Raw genomic sequence first — 22,674 nt, forward strand, 5'->3', positions numbered from 1 at the left:
ACTATTAATACAGAAGAGAGAAAATAACAGTAACGTCTCTGCTGTTCTACTTCAGGCAGAAGCACAGTTAGAGAACAGAAGGTAAAGAGGCAAGAGATACCATTTCCTGTAACAGACATGCAAAGAGGAAAAAGGACATTGAAGATTCCATTAAAATTTTCCTGGGAAAAATGTCACGCTATCTAACATACACACAGTGCCCAGAGAATTTCTTTTGCTGACATCAGGAAATCTCATGGAAAAACACTTCTGCTGGATTTTAAAGCACCCCAGCTAAAGTACGTGGGCCTTAGCAAAGGCAGAGGCTCCACAAGCAATTTTAATTAATCCAGTCTTGAAGACATAATGGGCACAGAGCACTGAAGACTCCTACACACGCTACCAGGAGCATAGCATTATTGCTGACCGTGCCCACCATAACTCTCTGCAGCATGGGAGCTTTTGGGAACACCTGTCATACTACTAACTGTTTGTGATCCTTACAGAAGGCATGTTGATTATTAGCAGCACTTCTCTACCCAGACCCACATCGTGAGGTGGACAGACAGGCAAGCCTCTCGGTTCTGATCAGCCACGCAGAGAAGAAACGTAACCAGCACCATTCTTGTCTCAGCTTCCCTCTCATTCACTCTAATCCAAGGCATCAACCATCTCCAACAGCTGTTCTGCTCAGCCAGTCACCAGGCTCTCTTTATTCACAAAATCTCTGGATAATTAATACCGTATGTCATAGACCGAACAATTTATTAAATTCCTGGACTATCAATTATTTTAAAAACTGTACTTCGAAAATAACACAAAAAAACCCCCCCTAAATTTAGACATAAAAATATATTTCATTTTAGTCTTTCCATATTTACTTCAAGAAGTACAATTTGTAAACATTTCTCTGATCTCCAGTTTAACTGAATATTTCATAGCATCATAGAAATGACTGCAGCTGTGCTTCACAAAATTAAAACCACATCCATCTTCACAAAACTCAAGCATTTAGCAGGGAATAAGTTCTTTTATAAGGCAATTGGCTTTCTGTTTTTATCATCATCCATCATCTTTGCTGGAAGACATTAACCTTGTGAGTGAGGAATGAACAAACATTTTAATGATCAGAAATGATCTCGAGCATCCCCTGCAAGAGCAACAATTTGCACAACACACCTGTAACTTAGTCTATTTTTCTTCCAGTTTTGTGCACAAAGATACCAAGGATCTAAAGCGGTCTTTAAAGCTGTGAGCATGTCTGGTTTCCTTTTTCCACGTTTCAGTTTTTTGTACAAATTAGAATTGCATTGGTGTAAGAAAATTACCTATGTGACTCAGCACTCAGATTCCTATTCAATGATATATTTGTTTCAGCCTGAAAGTTCTCCAAACTCTTTCATAGGTAGGCACGCACTTACTGTCTGACAACACTCAATTTTTGGTAACTTATCAGGTTGCTAAGGTCAAATAGATATAGGATATGCCAACAATTGGGATCATGAACGAGCAGTTGGGTAATACACCACACGCTGCCGAGTAATATGATGTGCCACATTCAAATCACAACTGCTTTATTCTGTATATAATTAAGATGGACAAGAAGGATCTCTGACATACAAGATATTCCATCATCCTGTTTTAAATTAATGGGATTAGTACTGTTTGAAAGCGGCTGACTGAATTTTAAAAACAAATGTCCATTGTGTTTCTGTGGAATGCTGCTGACAGTTTCTGAAACATGCTTTGGATTCCTATCAAAATGGCTTGTGAGCAAGCTGCTTTAAAACAATACTTCATTGTTGAATTAATATAATAAAACCAGCATGATTGGCTAACCTTTAATCCTGGGACAGCAGCATGAGTTTTTATTACCTTAAGCTTTAGAATCAATAAGTCTTTCTTCTAAATTTTGCTTCAAATGAGATCTGATTTATGGTTAAGTAAATTCAATCAGCTACCCCTTTCTCCCTTCACTCCTCGCTAGTCTTTATATATTTAAATAACAAAGAAATCTTATATTTATGTTTTAGTCAAAATGAAGGAGGACAGAGACTTGACTGGCATCCTCCTAAAGTGCTGAGGGTTTTCAGTTCCCAACTGACTTCAAACTCTTCATACCAGAAAAAAACATTTTTTCATCCATTTTGTTATATCTCCGATTATGATTGGCCATTTCCTGGACCACAATTTTTTTCTCCCACTTAAGAAAAATCCTATTATATAAAACTGAGCTATTAAAGTACACAGGCAATAGCCTACAAGATGTTTTGGTTAGAACTGGGAACTGAACTCCAGCATCTCAGCTCCAAACATCATCCTTTGCAAATCCCTTCTTTGCATTTTCAGACTCTACCTGGAAGATGGAAATGCACTTCCTTTTTTCCCCACCTTTTGTCCACCTTCCCTATATATTCTGCAAGCTCTATTTTTACTTATCTGACAGTACACTGCCATACGCAGAAGGTCCTGAAAAAAAGGGTAGATGAATCCAGACGATATTACATTAAAGCCGCAACATTGCTTCTGCTACTGGGACTAGAATACTAAGAATATACTCGAACTAGTGTACTAAGAGCACACAGCTCAGCATTCTACTGTGTAAATGTATCCTTAATGTATGGGTACATACCACAATAAGGAAAACAACTAGCATTAATAAATTTCTATTCACACGAGTCAAGAAAACATGCTTGTTAGCAAGGCTTCCTCTCCAGCGAGTTCTCTGTGGTGACAGTTCCAGTAATGTTTCATATTTTACGGCCCAACTTTTTAAGTCAGGAGCAGCAGGGAGTGCTCAGACTGAAAAAAAATGCATTCCCTAATAGCCCAACTGGTTAAATACCCATAATGCTCACCCAGTTCAGCATCAGCCCGTTGGACACCAGGCATGCCAGCAACTGGAACAAAGAAAGTCAGTTCTCTAACCCTCAAATTGTGACTCATTTCAAACCCTGCACAGCTGTGTACCATTCATACCTCTGAGAGCAGCACCCTCCTCCATCTCTCACTCTCTCTAGCTCAGAGGTGGGGAATGAGGAAAGAAATACCTAATTACTTTTTCAAGTGTTTTAATTTTTTTTTTTTAAACATGACATGCGAAGCAGCTGAATTCTTCCTTGGGACCCTTTAACCACCATCCTTCTTTCTGCCTCTTTGCAACACAAGCAAACCTCGTGGAAAAACAAAGAGGAGGGGGAATAGATTTCTCATGTTAACACTTGCACGATAGGTTTCCCATTTCTACAGATTTCCTGCTTGCTAACTACAACAAAGAGTTATTAGGTGCTCATTTCTGCCCCCAGTAACTCTCCCATAAGATGGATTCAATTCCACGCCAAAGAAAGAAATCGGGCAACTGAATGAAGTCAGTTTCAACTATTTTCTTTTACTCACTGTTGCAGTGTTTCAAAGCCCTGTTCCTTGTACAACAGCTCTTGCTTCATCTGAGAGAGTTCCCTCTTCAGCTTCTTAACCTTGTGTGTTAAATCAAAGCAAGAGTTAGAAAATTCCTTTTGTTAAACAGCGTAACACATGGCTTTGAACAATTAATGTATTCTCTACATCAGATGAGACTAAAAAAAAAAAAAGAGAGTAAAGTGTTCTACTGATATATATTAAAAACAAAAGGATCTGCTCTCTTCCTGATGTCTATGGGCAACATGCTTTAGTATTAAAGGGACACAAGCAGATTAAATCACATTCTTTATTTGTATTGATACCACACTGTGTTATTAAACCTGAGAGAACTTTAACAAGTAATTTACTTCTCACTTGTTAAGCATGCATTCCTACTATCCTACAGGGACATGCCTGTTTATTTTTAGGCTTATTATATTTTCACTTTTTAATTCCAGGAATCTCTCAAGTCATTTGCACTGTAAAAGACAAAGCGTGGACTCCTTTCCCCCCCGCCATGAACCAACCATCCTTTCTTATAAAGCTTTAGAGACACTGGATCCCTAAATATATAATCCACATTAATTTAATTCAAAGACAACAATCACTAAACACATTTGGATCGCAAATATGTGTCTATTTAAAAGAAATGTCTCTGGCAAAACATTCCCTACTTTCCCTAAATATTCATGCTCAGTTGCTTTTTAATCTTAATATTGCTATTTCAGATGTTAGCAGATGTGACTACCCTCAAAATATTTATGAACCAAGATCAAATTTTAAAATCCTCCATTTAATTTTTTATGACCCTAAATAAATCCCCTTAGACCTCCTACTTGGTGCAATTCTTTAAAAAAAAAAAAATAATAAATGTGGGATTCCCGTGATGCCAGGTGACTAAAAGCACCGAGCATCAGCAGCTGCTGTTGCTTTCCAAGTGACTTCAAATGCTTTGTATGTCTAAAATAACCAGTGATTTGTGGGGTCTTCATATAGGCTTGTGATGGATATTTAGGCATTTGAGTTTGTAGCTTCTGGCTAATGAATTTTCTGTGACAGAAATAAAATGTTTTCAATCTCCATTTTCTCCAAAGCAAAATCTGTTCTCTACATGAAGTGTTTAGGTTCCGGCTTCTGGAAGCTATCATCACTAGTTGTTTTACTTGACAGAAAACTGTTTTTATTTTGACCATACTGAATAGTTAGCATGATAAATAGACAATATCTCTAAGTACACATTCAGCACTCCTTAACTACTACTGCTTCCCTCACTAGCATGAAAACTCCAAGAATAATCTCTCAAGCGTTCTGTTCAAGATATAGAAAATGAGCAGATTATCACCTCTATGTTCCAGGTGATGTGTAAAATATGAAAAAAGTCTCAACTTTTCTGAGAAACACAGAATAGCTAAATTTTTAATTTTTTTTTAAAAATCAGAAATGTGAATGTACAGCAATAGCAGAAGTTAAACTTGGTTTCAACTTAGAGGATTGGATCTCTCAGAAACCCATACATTTTTCTTCAAGATCATCTTCTGAGTATCCTCTGCTGTAAATTCATCATCATTTCATTATCAAGAAATGCGAGTTAGGCACATTACCCTAGAAGGATGTGACCTACATCATAATACAGACTCTGTGTTTACTGCATCATACTTGCACTAAACTGTTCTTGTGCTCCTTGTCTTCTCCTTCAAAACTTTCATATAATTCCTGCTTTTTCACAACTTTTCACTTGTTTTATCCTTCACCTCCTTCCTACTGCTTCTGCCCATCATCTTAAGGCACCTGACAGGCCTCTCGCTTCCTTCTCCTAACGGCACCTTCAAGGAGGCTCCTGTGCTAACCCCTTTCTACTCCCAGCACTCAAGTACTAGTGAATCAACAACACCCCCCTAACCTTATTATTTTATAAAGGTGCATCCCCTGCTCACTGCACGTGCATAAAACACACTGTGGTCACACACGCTTTGTGTTGCTTGAACTATCTTACTGATTACTAATTAAGACCCCGAATGGCCCCACTCACAAGTCTACTGCAGGATCAGGTTCTTCAATTTTAGTCTTGTGAAAAAGGTCTTTCTTCTCCTGCTTATTTCATTTAACAGCTGTCTGATTTCTGACATATTTTCTCCATGACCTATTGCGCTATAAGCAATTCATGTATCCAAAAGGCTCCACATGCATATATTAAGCACAGCTAACAAGGAAAAGGCCAAAGGCCAATTCAGAACTTCCTCAAGTGCTAAGCTTCCCCCCTCCAGCCACCATTAACCTGATGATACCAGTAAGCCTCAGCCACTGTGAGAGAGAGAAACAGGTTTAGTATAGCTGACCTAATAGTTCGCTAAACAATGTGTGAATTCTAACAAGCTGGCTGGCAGCTTACTAATGACTTAACTTTGTTTCCCATTAAGTCCACACATGCATATACTGTAAAATGCCAAAAGGTGGCACATGAGCAAGCATCCTCAAACATTCAAGTAAGGGTAAACTATGATAACAGTCATACCTCTCTTGCCATCTTCCATGAAAACCACTTCCCAGCCCTAGCATCACAGGGCTCCACTTTTTCTTATCTCAATAATTTTCAAATCCAGTGGCTTTGGATGACAACACACTTTATGCTGGTACAGATATTCTTGGACTGCACCCTTCTAAACTCTGTAGACAAGATTCAGGTCACCTGTTTTAAGCACATATGCAACTTGGACTTTGCCACGCTAATAAATCAGGTATTGGGAAGCAGCAGGATATTAGGCTCCTTGACCCCACGAAACAATGAAGAGAGGAGAGCATCTCCCAGAAAAGAATTACTGTGGTTAACATATCTGCCTCTCTTCTCAGTGAACAAATTGTAGATCTGCAGCCAAGAGGTGATTCAGTGTTTCTGCATCTTGAACCGGGAGGTGATCAGAGCTAAGTAATGGGAAAAACAGCACAGGACCATGTCTGAATTTCCCCCTTTGACTTGTAGGTGACTGTATTTAAATTTGGTCATTTGTTTAGCTCTTCAACAGCGCTATTAATCTTCCAAAGATACTAGTGATCCCCTTGCCAAAGAGAACATCTGTTACTGCTCCACTTATTTTAGAAAGAAGCTCTCGCCTTGTCTCTTCATTCTTGTTCCTGACAGGGTCCTTACTGCTGTTGATTCTCCCTACTAAATTTTTCCTCCCACCTCCTCCAGTGTGGAAATAAGTTCTCTCACTAGCCACTTGCCCTTCTCCTTAAAGGATAAGAGACTACAAATTGAGATTGGTAAGGATGAAGAGGTGTACAAGCAGTCAGGAGGGCAACATCTGGATGCCAGTTTTACACAGCGTATTCCATCCCCGATTTATGCCGAGCTTTAACATTTCAATGAGCTATTCCACAGCTCCTTGTAAACATTGTTGGGATTCCTAATCATAACTCTTCCTCCAGGTAAAGGAGGTGGTTAACGTTCTCAAGGCTTCTACGCGTGCCGCTCTGTGCAGAAACCGGCAGGGGGCAATGGAAGAGCTGAGGAACTGCGCTGCTTGTGCCGCTGCTCCTGCTGCTGCTGCTGCTCCTGCTGCTGCTCCTGCGGAGGATGCGTGCCAGCCTTCAGGAAGGCGCTGTGCTGTGAGATTTTAACCTGCATGGTTCGATCTCATTTTTTTCATTATTAACTACAGAAAGCCTAAGCTATCCATACAGCATTATATGCCAAAGCTTAAATAAATCAACTCCCTATATAGATTTTAAATGTCTTCCACACCATTTCCTCCTTATTCAAGATAAATTCACTGGAGACTAATGAATGTGTGAATGCAAGTTCTTTATATGGAGTCTGTTAGTGACCATGCTGAACACAGTTCACCGAATAACGGATTTTTGTTCACTGGAAATTTCAAAATGCAAACACAAACTTTCATTCTTGATCTGAACTGTTCCATTTTGATAAACGGAGCGAAGTTTCACACCATTACTGAAAAGTGTTTTTTTAAACCAACAGAAATTTTTGAGGCAGTTCATGTAGCCAACGGTGCATTTCTTACAGAAGAAAGGTGTGTAAAAACAAGTCATCTAGCTGCAGCTCACCTTGGCCTACTACTTTTTTATTTTCACCTAACGATTTTTACTCTTCCTTTCAAAAACAAAAGCATCCAAGTGAAAATGGTTATCAGATTTATTTAAACCCACATGTAATTAGAATATCTGTCGAAGTTTCCCCAAAATATGTTATCTGAAAGTAACAGACAGAGCTTTAAAAATTCATTTAAAGCCTCTGAATGGTATTTAATGAGAATATCAAGTTTCAGTACCAGGGTACAAGATACATCTGCTAGTTCAAGCTTCGCTTATTCTACAGTCATAAACTTTGCACACAGAATACAAATGAATATGAGTTAAGCACTCTCACCCTTAATCTTGTAGTGGAGATTTCAGCCTTCAGAATGTCAGGGTCATACTTTGTGCTTGATGAGGAGCCTGAGAACACTTTACACGAAAGACAAAAAAAAAAAAGGAGAAATATTTAAGTACTTTTAGATCATCAATTAGTCCCTTCCTTGATGAATTCTCATTGACCTATGTGTTGGTTTTGGCTGGGATAGAGTTAATTTTCTTCATTTGGATTTGTGCTGGAAACTGTTGATAATGCCGGGGTGTTGTAGTTACTGCTGATCAGTGCCTACACAGAGTTGAGGCTTTTTCTGCTTCTCACCCCACCCCAACCAGCGAGTAGGCTGGGAGTGCACCAGAAGTTGGGAAGGGACACAAGCCAGGGCAGCTGGACCCAACTGACCCGAGGGATATCCCATACCGTATGGCATTGTGCTCAGCATATAAAGCTGGTGGGAAAAAGGAGAAAGAGGGTGACATTCAGAGTTACAGCATTTTGCCTTCCCAAGTAACCGTTACGCACGATGGAGCCCTTGCTTTCCTGGAGATGGCTGAGCACCTGCCTGCCTGCCCATGGGAAGTAGTAAATGAATTCCTTCTTTTGCTTTGCTTGCATGCACAGTTCTTGCTTTACCTATTAAAGCGTCTTTACCTCAACCCACAAATTTTCTCACTTTTACTCCTCTGATTTTCTCCACCATCCCACTGGGGCGGGGAGTGAATGAGAGGCTGTGAGGGGCTTAGTTGCCGGCTGGGATTAAACCGTGACAATCTAAAACTACAAAGTACAGAAAAACATATAATATTTTAAAAAATATATCATTCTATAGAGTAGTCAGCATTGCAGGATGGCAATAATTAATGAATAATCAAAATTCCCCCTTTTTTTCCCCTGTCACTCTCTCTCCTCCTTTGCTCATCCCAGGATTCTAAAGCTGCACCTCATTCTCCCTGGCTTTCTATCCCCATTCTTCTACCTGAGCCATCTTGTGATCACCTCTTCCTGGAAGCTGTGATTTCTAAGGAGATTTCTGGAAAGCAGGAGATTTATTCAGAAGTCTCAGAGGTCTGCTACTCAGTTCTTCCGCAGCTGCCCATGTTAATTTATCACACTATCTACTTCCAAGAGAGATGTCTGGCCAACAACAGGCCTCTGACGGCACTTTACTGCATGGCAGTTCCTTGCCCAACACTGTAACACGTATCCCTACTTCACCCCTGACCACAGCACACAGGCTACAAAATTATTGTATGCTATTCTTGTAAAGCAGAAACAAATTCCCTTCTTGGTCTATTGTAGATACCTGTCCACACGGTAGGGTCATTTCTGTACGCAGCCATGAAGTGCAAGAGATCCTACTTACTTTGAACCTAGATTTGGCAGAATTTTGTTCCGAAAAACTGCATGACAAAATAGATTTCAGAGCCAACTGCTCTAAACCACAGCTCAAAGGAGTTCAGTTGTATCAGAGAGAAGAGGGTTCTCTCCAGCAGAATATCTTTGTATTAAATAATAATAATAACAAAAAAGTAGGGATGCTATCTCTAAAAAAGCCAGAGTACAAGGTGTTCATAGCAAACCTTGAAAACTCATCTTAAAGAGAAACAGGATCCCCTGCAAGGCACAGATCAAAGAAGGCAGATTGTATTCTCTCCTGTACTTACAGCTTGTACGAGAGCTTGATTTTTCTTTGTAGGCATCATTCAGCCGTACATACTCATCCAGTGCAAGTGCTAGCCTCTGTTCTTTCACCTGGTACAGTTCTTTCTGAGTACTGAGAGCATCCTGGGCTATCATAAGATAATCTTTTAACATTCTCTCTTGTTCTTGCCTCCATTGTTTCCTGGGATCTTCTATTTGCGTTGTTTCTTTATGGGAGAAAAAGAAAGGATTTAAAGAGACCTCTGCTGAAACCCACCGACAACTAAATTGTTTCTTTGCATGTAATCCACAATTATAGAACTCCAAACCATAGCTTGTCTTTCATTACTAAGCCAATGCTCAATTTTATTTAAGGTTTTCTTTGCCACAATAGCGTGTGTAAGAAACAGTATTTAAGGGATTGATTGCAAAATTAGGAATTAGCGTGCAACAGGTAAATGCTTACTTAGATCATTTCTACACCTTCAACCTGGAATTAATAACATGGTGAAACTCAAGAAAAAACCTTATTTTTTGCATCAGAGTGTTGGGAAATAACTGGCCCATGAAGTCTTTCAATGACATCTTCAAATTTCTGAACAAAAATGTAAGTATTCTTAGCTATTACATTTTTTTTCAACCCTCCTCCTCCCCACTTCATTACAGACTTAGGTTATTCATGTTCTATAGTGGTTACCTCTCTCCTTTCCCTCTATGAAAATGGTTTTATCTTTTCCCCTGTAACTGAACTAACAGATCATTAACTCTCCAGATCACCTCACCTAGCTCTATCCCTATCCCTGCTAGGCATCTGATCCAAGATACAACTTTCTTTTATGGTCAATAGGCAGAGAGGGTCACCCTCAGAGGGCACTTCACTCCATCAAAGACAGGTGCCCAAGATACATGGGACTGAACTGGGTCTTTGAGGTGTCTACTTCTTCCCACTGACTACCCAGGTAATATAAATGAGTAGGCTGGAACAGACCCTTCATTCACAAAGGATTTCAGATCAACCTTTTCAACTCCAGCAGCCACACAGAAGGCAGACTTGCATAGAATGCATAGACAAGAGGATCTGACATAATGTAATGGTATATATTAAGAAAGCATGTGATGAGATCAATCTAATTGTAGGTTTTAAGATTTTTTTAATGTACACATGCAATAAGGAAGAGTTAAGGCTGAACGTTCAACCGTATCATTAATATTTCCTGACTTAGTTCAGCACTTTTTGAAGCTGTATAATGAATATTCTTCCTTTAAATCTGTACTAAGTACAAACACGTTTTCATCAGACATAGCCATGAAAAGCTTGAAATCTAAATGCAAGCATGCCCCACACTTCATTTTCTTCTTGAGCTACGTATTACAAATCTACATAGATCTACACAGATAAAAAGTAACATTCAGTACTGAAGTATTTAAGAGCAAAGTATTTACTTCAGAATTTTTATGCAAAAAGGAGGAGGTAATTTATTCCCTGGGTTAGATTTCTGCCACTTGAGTTCTCTGAATTGCTTTACTGGGAGAACCAATGCAGGGGGAAAAAAATGGGAACATGTGTCTGAAGATGGAGGTGGGGGGAGCAGGGCAGGGAGAACTGCAGCAGAACCAATCTGAGTGAAAGCACTCTTTTCACCATCGTATATCAAAACAGATTTGTAACAGCAAAAGCAGATAAGGGCACATTCTGGTTAATAACAATTTCCCATACAGAGTAACTACCAGTTTTTCAAACACCTGTTTTGGTGTTAATATCACATAAACCAGAAGACATGCAAATAAAAAGAAGCATCCCATAAAACTACCCCTGGGGAATCCTAAACTGACCACGCCTATGGAAGTACTGATGCTTTTAAAACCAAACAAATATGCACACATATACCCCCCTCTCCACCATTTACAAACACAACCAGCTTTTGTATTTCTGCTTGGGAAAGGTATTAGATGCGCACAATGGATGCACAGAGAGCATAAATCATGTAAACCCAAGTGCACTGCATAAAAGATTAAAGCAGAGCAGCTTTATACGCAGTTGGTTTTCCAATAACCCCGACAGGAACACTCTCTCCAAAAGACTAACTATAGCTACAGACACACACACACACACACACACTCACATCCATGTTTATAGCCACCTGCTCTTTTTCACAAAGATACCAGGCACACAAAGAAGCAAATCGATACCTTTTCTCTCCTGAACGGTCAACACATGTCCCTATCTGTGGCCACTTACTGCTGTTGTGCTTTAACATACCTCCACATTCACAGGTATTTTAAGAAGTGCTGGTTTCCAGACCTGTCCTTTTTTGTGAAGCAGGATGAAGAGCATGAAGGAGGATTCTCATGGGTCAATGATCAAATAGGATAAATGCAGTTATGTTGGTTTTGTAGAAAAATGTAATGATGTGATTGTGTTTTAAGAGTGCAACCAGCAGCCACCAAATAATCTTACAAGATTGGAAGGTCTCATCTTCGAGCATGTTGTAGGTAATTGCCTTGTAGGTTTTAAGTGAGGATTGCTCAACATGCAGCCCAAAGACCAAATGGAGCCTGCAGAGTTCTAAAACGTGGCCTACAGATGCCCTGTCCTTGGGACTGCAAGAGAAGGACAAAGCTGATCAACAGCAGATTGTCTTGTATTGCTGACAAAGACAATCAAACATATTATTTTTTTGCCTCTCCAAGCTGCATATGTAAAAAAAAAACCAACTCCAAAGCTATGGTTATACAAGCTAACATCTATTATACTAATAGTCATAAACAAGTTAAAGGTGACACTGTGTTTTAAAAATTGCACCCTAATTTTAGCATACTGAGGTTTGGGTATTTGCTTGTGTAGGTACATTGACTGGTCAAATTATTCTCAGCCAATTCGATCTGCATGTATTTCATTCTGGAACAAAAACTCACGTGGGAAAATATATAAGCTGGAAAAAGCAGAGCAGTACTGAAATGACTATGCCAGAATTGTTACTCAACCTTTACCAAGCAGAAAAGGCTCTGGAATATTTTTGATTCTAGGCCTTCTTAAATATCACAAAGTGGAAAATCCCAAAAAGCATATCACTTGTTTGGCAAGTTATTCATATGTGTATGTATATATATATGTATAGGTATCTACACACACACACACACCACACACGTGTGTCTGTAGCAGTACCATATGCTTGTACGTCTATAATTTTCAGTGGTCGCAATTTTAATCAGCAGGTTTACCCCACAGAGAAAAAAACCCACAAAACAAAGAACTATGGATAATATTTCTGGTACTGTAAGTGCGGCATTTTGAAAAGTCTGTTCATTTGTACCTTCCAAGAGGCAATACATTTTTCTGAAAAGCAGAGGTCTTTCAAATATTTATACTTCTCAGAGTAAAGCCTCACAAAGATAAGGGGTTTGTTTTCCCTTAGAGGAGAACGTTTTAAGCACCTGCTGTTAAGGTCAAACTAGTATACACAAGAGTATTATTGGGATAGTTGCATGCATGTCATTGAAGAAATAGCTTGCCCAACATTTCAAAAGGAGATGTGAAGTCCTTCCTGCTTAAACCAAAGAGTGAGATTTAAACCACAAAGAACATCCAGACATTTTCTTACCCTTATTATTCAACAGCTGTTGTAAAATAAACTTGGGAGATCTCATTCCTTTTTTAGGGCAGATGAATGTTTCCACTGGTGACTGCAACAGGATGCCTTACAACCTTGTCTGCAGCTGACAAGAATCATCCAACAAACAGATTGCTAGCCAGGCAGACAGGGAGGTGGTGTTTCTGCTGGTCAGGTGAGGAGTAAGCACTGATTATGGGCACTAGACAGAATTTAGGGTTGGGGTTGTACCTGTTCTAGAAAATGCTAACTGGACTTCAACCATCAGCACTGGAGAACAAACAAACCACCCCGCTGGGCATGACTTCTCCAACACTTTTGGCATCACCGGATAGTTAAATTCAAGAGTTCAGCTGTTTCTTGTAGAGAAAATGAAGAAGATAGAGTGGCCATCATTTTCCGTGGCATAAAGTTAGATATGAACTAAAGGAATCTCCTTAAAATGGATCTTTAAACAACCAAGAGTTGCACATCGGGCTCTATTGAGAGCACTGCTTAGGTTTAAAAGAATCTTCATCTATCAACCTCCTCTGTCCAATCATAATGTAGAATAACAACCCATAGTAACAGAATGAAGAAGGTGGTGGCGTACCTAACATTCAAGTTAGACACTCCTAATTTGCCTTGGTTTTAGTGTAAATTGGCAAAGCCACTTGCAAATAAAAATTACCCAATTTTCTTAAGAGATCTTGATTTAAAACCAATTATTTTAACTTTAAACAAACTACTGCAAGTGTGTAGTTAATAAATTCATACAAAAACTATAACCAAGCAATTTATTTCCTCCTGTTTTTAAAGATGCGAGTGACAACCCCTACTGGGGGGAAAATTCTGTGAGACAGAGCACGCTTGTGGTCTCAGCCAGCGGAATCGCACAAGCGGCAGGACGGCACGCTCCACCCAAGGACGTTCCTGTGCGCTGAAACGATCACGGCTCCGTAAGGCAGGAGAGGAAGCTGCACTGGCTTTAATCATCCTGCTATTCATGAAATGCACTCTTCCTGGCTCACTGCCAGCCGGCTTCGATGCACTTAAACTCAGCCCAAACAATAATTCAAAGCCAACACGCCAGGACTGACTTTATGCCTTGGAAATTTTGTTTATTCCTTTGACTCAAACTTGCTTCAAGGGCAGCAAAGTTATACATGTTCTGTGTGCTTATACATACGAGATACATAGGATAGAGGCAATAGTCAGGGATGCCATTTTTTTTATTAAGCAAGATATTTTCATATGTTTTGTTCCTGTCTGCTATCAGGAAGCTCTGCCAAATTTTTACAGTCTGCTTGAACAGAAGGAAACTATTACCTTATCAGCAGTAGATTGTATTTCCCTAAAATACATGAAATTAAAATCCCACTACTAAATCCCACAGGGAAGGGAAGGGAAGGGCTCCCTGACGCCCTACTGCTAGACATGAGAGAACTGGACATTTTACTACAGGCTTAACAATAAGTGGAAGCAATAGTTTTCCAACATGTCCCCTTGCCAAACAAAATAATAGCATCGACTGGCTCTAGAGCGACCCACATGTAAGCTGCCTTCAGTCAGACACGTTGCGTTTAAGCAACACAGAACAAGTACTCTCAGGGAGTCCCAGTTAAAAAAATGCCAGAGGTGCTAGGTGGCTGCTTGAGAAGGACACACAGACAGCAAGAGACAAAATTGTGACACTTTTCAGGATGAAAAGTACACTCTCATCTGTTTAAACACATGCCCTTATTATTCCAGTTTGTAAGTGCAGCAGAATCACCATTGCAGAAGAGACGGTATTCCAAGGGAAACTAGTTGACCTGGCTAGAAACAAGGACCAGAGACTTCAGCTCCCATGGAGGAGCGCCCGGGGGGGGGGAACTGCATGTCACAGCTGGAGCTGCTGTAACAGCCCCCCTTCTTGGCAGGGACGGCTTCCACCACATCACCTCAGCCCACATTCCCCAACGTTACACAACCACATGTTCTCTTTTGCACAGTCGCTGGTGCTCATGCAAGCCCGCACAAAGCCTATGCAATGTACTAAACCCACCCAAACACTCAAAAAGATAATACGAAAGCAGAAACATCACGTTCTGGCAGGTCAGGTGAGTTGTGCTATGTCACCTAAGGTCCAACAAGCCAGTATAAAGGAGGAAGAGCCACCCAGCTTGGGAAGGAACTAGACATCCCTTTTTTTGGCAGCAGTAAGCCTACTCGCAGATCTAGTTATCCATTAGAATCTTAAGTATGGATCTATGCATCAATACCATGCACCTTCTCCCTCACAGACTAACTTACAGGAAAGTTTCCCTACCAGGAAACGAGGGCTACAAGGCAAGAGACGGCAAAACGGCAGCAGCTGCCCCCTGAAAAAAGGAGCGCTCAGACTGACGCAGAAGCGTGCCGCGCACAGCCGGCCATGCTCCGGGCTGCACCACGTCGCAACTCAGCTAGATGCTTTGCGTCAGGGTGGCGATTTCTCAGCGTTAAATGGCAGTTTTCATCAGTTCGCTAAGTGATGGAAAGGTAACTCCACGACACCCGACATCTCTGGTTATCTTGCATGCTAACCGCAGGACTATTACCTCCAAGCACGCTGAACCCCACCTTCAAGAGAGCAACACAGGCCTCCAAGAGCTGACTACATTCAGGATCCCTCAGTCACTGGTGCTTCTCCTGAAGCCCAGTGGCTGTTGAAAGCGTGCAAGCTAAGCCCAGATTCTTTTTCCAACGCCTTCGGTGTGGTAGGATTACGTCCTACTCCACACGGATGGTTTGAGGAGGGGATACCTGGAAAGCAGCCTACCGCGTGCTGAGGGCAAGCCAAAGGGGGGCCACTTGCAGCAAAGGAGAACCCAGATTTCAATGGCATCTCACGCCAAACTCTCTCAAGATGGCACAAACAAAGCCAACAACCACCCTTTGACATACAACATCAGAAGAGGAAAATAGTGTCTGACATCAACCATCGCAGGGTAACGCAAATTAGCTTAGTGGTGGGTGGTGAAAGCAATTTTATCAACATTACATAATCACTATGGATACGTTTATTCTACAAGTATATCCCACGTTCCTTGATAAACAAACTGGCTTTCAAATCTGCAGCACTTTTGCCTGCAATCAGACAAAAAAACACTCGGGGGGGGGAAAAAAAGACTGCAAATATTACTTCATCGTACTTCAGCTGGCACAACAAATATTGCAGGCAGCTGAGATGCAAGTCTTAATGAACAGCAAAGGAACAAATGCACTAGTACTAGTTTCAGGAAGAATAACCAAGTGTTATTAGACTGGCGTAAGGAATGCACTTTATTGCTTACATACTAGAGGCTTTCTTATTCCTTTCCCCCCCCACTTTTTAGAAGACTTACAATTCAAACAACAAAAAGAAGCAATTTGTACCCCAAAATTTGAGGAAGAATGCACAAATATTACATCATTTCACCCTGATATGTTTAATAGGTACATCAAGAATATCACATTACAGAGAGAGCAGTTTCAGTAAGACACTGAAGCCCAACAAGATAACACATACAATGTCTTAAAAATGATCTAACACATTAATGGATACTCAGAGCAAATCACATTCTAGCACGTAATAAGATGGAATATGGGTTCTAAAGAGAGAAGACATGGAGGAAAATTAGATTATTCAGAGTATGCTTGGAAACGAGCTCTCTACAGTTTGTTTCCTGCCATAGAACTTGCACACAAAAAATGCCTCCTCCCTTCCAGATACATTCTTCACTCTTCCATAAAATAATTCTGGGCTTGAATTTGAGTAACGAGAGAAAACGAGAATGTTTTCCAGCTATAGTGTGCAAGCATGAGCAGATTTCCAAGAAATATTTATTCAGAGATTTTTATGAAGAAATACTGAACGCGTTATCCTTATGGCACATTAGTTTCCTCTACATATCGGGTAGCATATGCTTACATATCTTAAAGAGTCAAATGCAGTAGAAACTCTGAGCGTTTTGCTCTACATTATCCAGTAAGTAGGTAATGTTCTACTGCTATGGCTATCAGAACTAAGACTTAAGGAAAAAGATGCATGTATGATCTTTATATAAAAGTCAGCAGCTAAAATGATCTTTAATCCAGAGCCTTCATTGCTTGAGCCCTCCTTCTGTAGCCAGCGTGCATCAGATTACTCTAATCCCTTCCTACGGCCAGGGCACGATAAAGATACTTACCTATAAATAAGATTCAAGATAAGACACACTGCACTTGGGTTTTCACCATATGTGTTTGCTGACAGAAAAGAGTCTTCACAATTGTTTCCCAAACGCTTGCACGTCACCACTTGCTTCTGATGGTGGCGGGTCGTGGGAACAAACAGTGCACGTTTATGATCACGATACACCATTCGACTCCCTCAAGCTAATGATAATTGCAGACTCATGGTGGGATTTTCAGATTTATTCCTTGTTTGAAAATAGTTTGGCATACTTTTATAGATGCAGATGCACTACAAGTCCCAGGCTGGAGCAGAGAAGAGTCAGTCTATCCACAAAAATCCCTCTGTTAGATAAACCAGTTGCACAAGCGTAAATTGGCATGAAAGCCTTTAAGATTACAACAGAAACAGAATACCCATGTTAAAATATTGTACTGTAAGTGTCAAACAGTGTAGGTAAATAGCTAGGCTTTGAAATTTTAAGAAGGAAGGAAAACAAGAAGGGAAATCGGGACCTCTGATGAATTCTGTTCTCAGCTAAGCAGACACAAATCCCTCTACCTCTACGCTTCTTGATGTTTTATCATCACCAACTCAATTTGCTTTTTCGTTGTGGATGGAACAGTGATAGAAAGCTGTCTCTGGGAACAGTGATAGAAAGCTGTCTCTGGGAAAGGTACATTTCATGCTTCCAATGTGGACAATTAAAACTAACAAGGGAGGAGCTGCAGAAGCAGAGAAGGCAGATGTCCAACACAGTTTTGAAAAGTGGTGGGGGTGGAGGGCAGGGAGAAAAATCATCATATTGAATAGAGAGTGGCAAAAAAGGAGTGATGTGATGGTCTGAAATACTACTGGGATAGGAGCAGCTATTCCTTCCTATCCTTATCTTTTAAATATCGTCATTCAGTTCCTTTCTGTTATCTTTGCTGCTTGACATTACTAACAGCAGAGTATGTATTCTATAGGTTAACTAGATCTATGTGATGAAGAAAACAACTACTTGCCTGGTTATTCCTGAGCCTGAAAAATAAGAACTGTAAGTAAAGGGGATAAGTTATTTAGGAATACGTAGGGTGTCGAAGGCAAGACAGAACTTCTCCCAGCCCACGATTCCCCCAGACTATTCATGTCAAGCCAAAAGTACAAGTTTCCCATTCTTGCTCCCGTTAACTCCACTGCTGTTCATCTACACATACCCCACGCAATGATCCAGATCAGAAAACCTGAGCAACTGGGGGAAGGAAGAGGAGGCGGAGGATGACAACTCACACCCCTCGGGAAGCAGACTGCTTCCCCAGTGTCTGTGTTTACTACATACACCCACACGATGTGGGGGCAGGAACCAGAACAAGCAATGACTGCTGCTTTAGTTGCCGCCACCAGCTGAGAAGTGCACCTGGAAATCACAGCCTCAGAGTCAAAACTGCTTCCCGGCAAGCCTGCGCAGGGCGCGGAACGGATGAAAGTTCAAGGGTGTCATTTCAAATACCTTTAACCAGCGCTACCACGAAAAGCAGCTGTCCCCTGTCTCTTCCGCCTGCCTATTCATTCATATCTCGCCAGGTCACCTTCCCTCTCTTGCTTGCATAAATAGGGGTGTGGAAACGAGAGCAAATAGCAACTTTTTTTTTTTTTTTTTTTTTTTCCATACCAGATTAGTTTCAACTCGAATCAAGCTCCCTGATCTGATTCACTGTCTGGCCATGCAAATGTCCATGCCAGTATAAGCAAAAACATTGCAGGGACAGAACAAAAGGCCAGAGGTAGCAATAGAGCAGGACCAATTCTTTCAGAGATTGTATCAGCTTAAAAGTGTTTGCAAATAAGCTCTAAGAGCATAAATATTTGCATCTCGGCCACTTAACACCTGACGTTGAAAACCTTGCAGAAGAATTGGAAAATTTTGAAACTGATGACTTTGCCTGTAGATACATGAAATAAAATGGAGTAATAGGTTCGCGTTATTTTTAGTATTGCCTTCAATTCCTAACTGTGTTATTTAGCACAATTAGTAAATGTTAGCAAATTAGCTGAAGTAGATGAACACACGAGTACATATATGCAATAACAATTGTAAGAGTGACCAGCGTAAGCGATAAAATCTTGGGACTCTCCCAAACCACAGTAAGAAGGATCCTGCACCAAAAGAACTCCCCGGTCCCTGAACACTAAAAAACATCCCTTCAGTCATCCCCCTAACAAAGGGCGCTACTGAACCACAGGGTAAGCGTTTAGGTTCTTATAGTATTAGCTACCCACATCATATGCATGTTCTGTCTTGCCAGATGGCCTGTAATCTGGTCTCCCTTGAAGCTGAAAGCATCACATTAAAACTCCTAATTGGGGTAATATATTCATAATGACCTCAGTTAGTGTTTCTCAAAGTGGGTTACATCACCCAAAAGGATCATGAGAAAGCTCTAAGGCAATCAGTAAGAGCTAGAAAAAAATAAACTATATTTGAAAAAAAAAACCAAAACCAAACACCCTCTCATTAAAATATATAAAATTATAGAAAATGTGTGATGATAATAAAACCAAATTATACTTAAACATACTGACACCAAAAGAAAGTTCCTCAAGTCTGAGGGAGTGTTTTACAATTGTGGACTGCTCAGAGACAGCTCTTATCCCCATGTGGAGAAGAAATGGGAGATTCCACTGGGAGTTAAGGAAAGCAGGCTTTTCTCAGATTTGTATGGGAGAAGGGAAGGTAAAGGACTAAGACTGATGATTACACAGATGGGGAAAATATTTAATTTTTTTTTAAAGAAAGGTATTTTGATTCAAATACATTTTGAAGATTTACAGAAATTTGGCAAAATTTTTAGAACTTTGCAAGGCTCAGCCTAGCACTGTTTTCTTGAAATCTGTGGGAGTTTTGCTAATATCCACCTTTCAAGACAAGTGGAATTAAGTCCTACACGGCCACTAATGGAAATTCCATCCATCCTTAACATTTTCAACCTTGAGTTTTTAACCGAAAAGGCACGAACAACTGTCAGTAAGACCTTCTGAATTTACAGTCTATGGCACTAAGGTCTGGCCTGCTGCTCATAGCTTATTGGGTTGGTTTGAGAAATTTAACAAGATCAACCATTTTTACTATGATGGCTCCAAAGTTCTGTGGACAACCTGACACTCCATAGCTGTATCAGATGTAGCTTTGTACAGATGCACACAGTAGGAACAACACTAGAATGAGAAATGAGAAAGGGGCAGATAATAAGAAGTTGTTCAGAATAATTAATTATGGGATGCAAGAGGAAAGAATCAATGGGCCCTTCCTTAAACATTTTGCTGAACTGAATCCAGCCAGAAAGCAGTGGACATGAAATGTCTTTAGTCACCTCTCCCCACGTAACATAGGGGAGCAGATTTCTTCCCAAGGCACTATCCCTCAAGCTGCCATTTATGGGTCCCGAAATTCCACTTTATCCAACCTGTTTTTCAGGCACCTATCCATTTCATCCTCCTCCTGGCAATGGGTACAGTCGTTCCCCCTCATTGGGCTTCTTTGTCCAGTAAAAGAGAGAATTAACAAAATTATAACTGATACAGGTGAAAGAGTAAAGGAGTCTTCCTTGTTCTAACATAGCCACTGTCCTGACAGACAATTTTAACGGTTCAAATCCAAAAAGCATATTCAACACATCTGAATCATTACACTCCTAATAAAGCAGCAAGATGCAAAACCTGCTTTCTGGAAATGCTTTCCTCCCTTAATTATTAGTGACCTCCACACCAGAGATTTCAGTGGCGTCAAAACAAGACATGTTCCCCAGTAATGAAGTAGAAGGTTTAAACTCCACGTTTGGCACGTCAGACAATTAACCTACTTATAAGATTTTTATGCAGTTTACCTCCCAGCAACTCACGAGTACTCTCTTGACTGCACAAAATACAAAACTAAAATATACCACTTTACAAGATACGAAGCTTCACTGAAATTGCTACAAAGCAGCACATGTATTAATATAACAGGAACCAAATACACTACTGAACCTGGATGGAAACCAGTTTAAGTACACCAAAGTCCAAAAAAGTACACCATTTTGTCATCCATCATATGCATTAGCATAATGCAAAGAAATCTAGCTAATCACAGTTATTTGTCCCAGCCACAGACACACGTACAGATGGATATATACAATTCTTCTCTATCAAGTGGAAGCAATGATCCAGATCAGAAAAGCTGAGCAGCTGGGGGAAGGAAGAGGAGTTTGTAGCATGTTCAAATTTTTCAAGAGAATTTCAAGACTACGCTGTGCAAGCCTCAGCAACTTACATGTGTGTAAAGCAGAACTTCAACCCATGAACAGCTTATCATATTCAGGAATTCACCCTCAATGCACAGAAATAGCATTTCAAAGTAAGGAAAGTATTTAACCTCTTTCTGGGGCGGGGGGAAGTAGCAAAGCTACAAGACTGAGATTTTTAGAACTGATTAAAAGTTTTAAGCATGCATGAAATAAAAGAGCATGATTATCAGAGCAGTGATCTGAAAGCACTTTCAAAACACCCAGAAATGCGGATTGCCTGTCAAAATTTTATAATTTAAAGTTTTATAATTTTGGCCAAAGCAGAAGTTAAAGACAAGTTTCCTCTGATAGCAGCATTTAGATTCAGAAGCACATTCTTTACTTTCTCCACCTTTCGAATCCAATCAAGCGTGTCCCTATTTTTTAAAGTTCAGGAACGTTTAACACCACATATAAGATCGGAGGACATGCACCGTTACTTCAAAAAGCAGGGTTATAAAAGGCCGGAGGTTATTCGGTGGGATTCAGTTCAAGGTTAGGTGTCTACCTGCAAGCCTTCAATAAGCACTGTACTGACTAGACAGCTATCGACTACAAAAGTAACTTAGACATCTCAGGGTTGATTCGCTTGCCCATATATTTGAGGTGCCATGGGTAATGAGCCTTGTCTCCAGCTTTTGCTCCACAAGGCCGTTGGTCTCTGACCGTCCATGCCACATCTACCGACCTTGTGCAGTTGTCTCTGCTAACCTAAAGCATCTGAAATGGCCGTAGACACCTTACTACTTTTTCAGTACGTAGCACTGCTAGTACAGATGCAGCCGCCTACATTCAGGTGTTAATCTCAAATAGAATCTCTCCTATTACGTGATTAAAGACAATTTCTGAGAAAATAGAAAAAGGGATCAATTAATATGGAGTAATAAAACACAGAAAAAGACGACAAAAATGCTTTCAGGAACATACTCATTTCAGTAAGCCTAACAAGCATTGTATCTCAAATTTTGCTATAGTTTTGTATGGTTTAGACATAATTCCCATGCAATTAAAAATATAAGTAGAAATGGATTTAGTCATACCAGCAGATTTTCTTGTAAGCCTTTTGAAGCCAATAATGTTCTACCAAAGGGCAAATTTACCCCAGTATTTTGATTCCCCGTTCCCTTTCCACTTACCACAAAATATAGCATTACTTATAGCCTGAAACATATTCTGGAACATTCTTAGAACTACCCTACATTTGCCAGATCTCAT

General features: G+C 40.2%; 1 protein-coding gene across 3 annotated transcripts in view; it reads right to left on the reverse strand.

The window, feature by feature from the left end:
• The window catches only part of WWC2 (WW and C2 domain containing 2), a 104,754-nt gene that overhangs the window by 44,035 nt on the left and 38,045 nt on the right, over positions 1 to 22,674 (reverse strand). For all 3 annotated transcript variants that reach the window (XM_056326363.1, XM_056326362.1, XM_056326364.1), the window contains exons 3-5: positions 9,412 to 9,615; positions 7,766 to 7,842; positions 3,376 to 3,455 (exon numbers count right to left, since the gene is read on the reverse strand). In XM_056326363.1, the coding sequence (XP_056182338.1) occupies positions 3,376 to 3,455; positions 7,766 to 7,842; positions 9,412 to 9,615 (361 nt within the window). The remainder of the gene's footprint in view (positions 1 to 3,375; positions 3,456 to 7,765; positions 7,843 to 9,411; positions 9,616 to 22,674) is intronic.

The sequence above is a fragment of the Falco biarmicus genome, chromosome 1 (genome assembly GCF_023638135.1).
Source record: "Falco biarmicus isolate bFalBia1 chromosome 1, bFalBia1.pri, whole genome shotgun sequence".
NCBI classification, from domain to species: domain Eukaryota; kingdom Metazoa; phylum Chordata; class Aves; order Falconiformes; family Falconidae; genus Falco; species Falco biarmicus.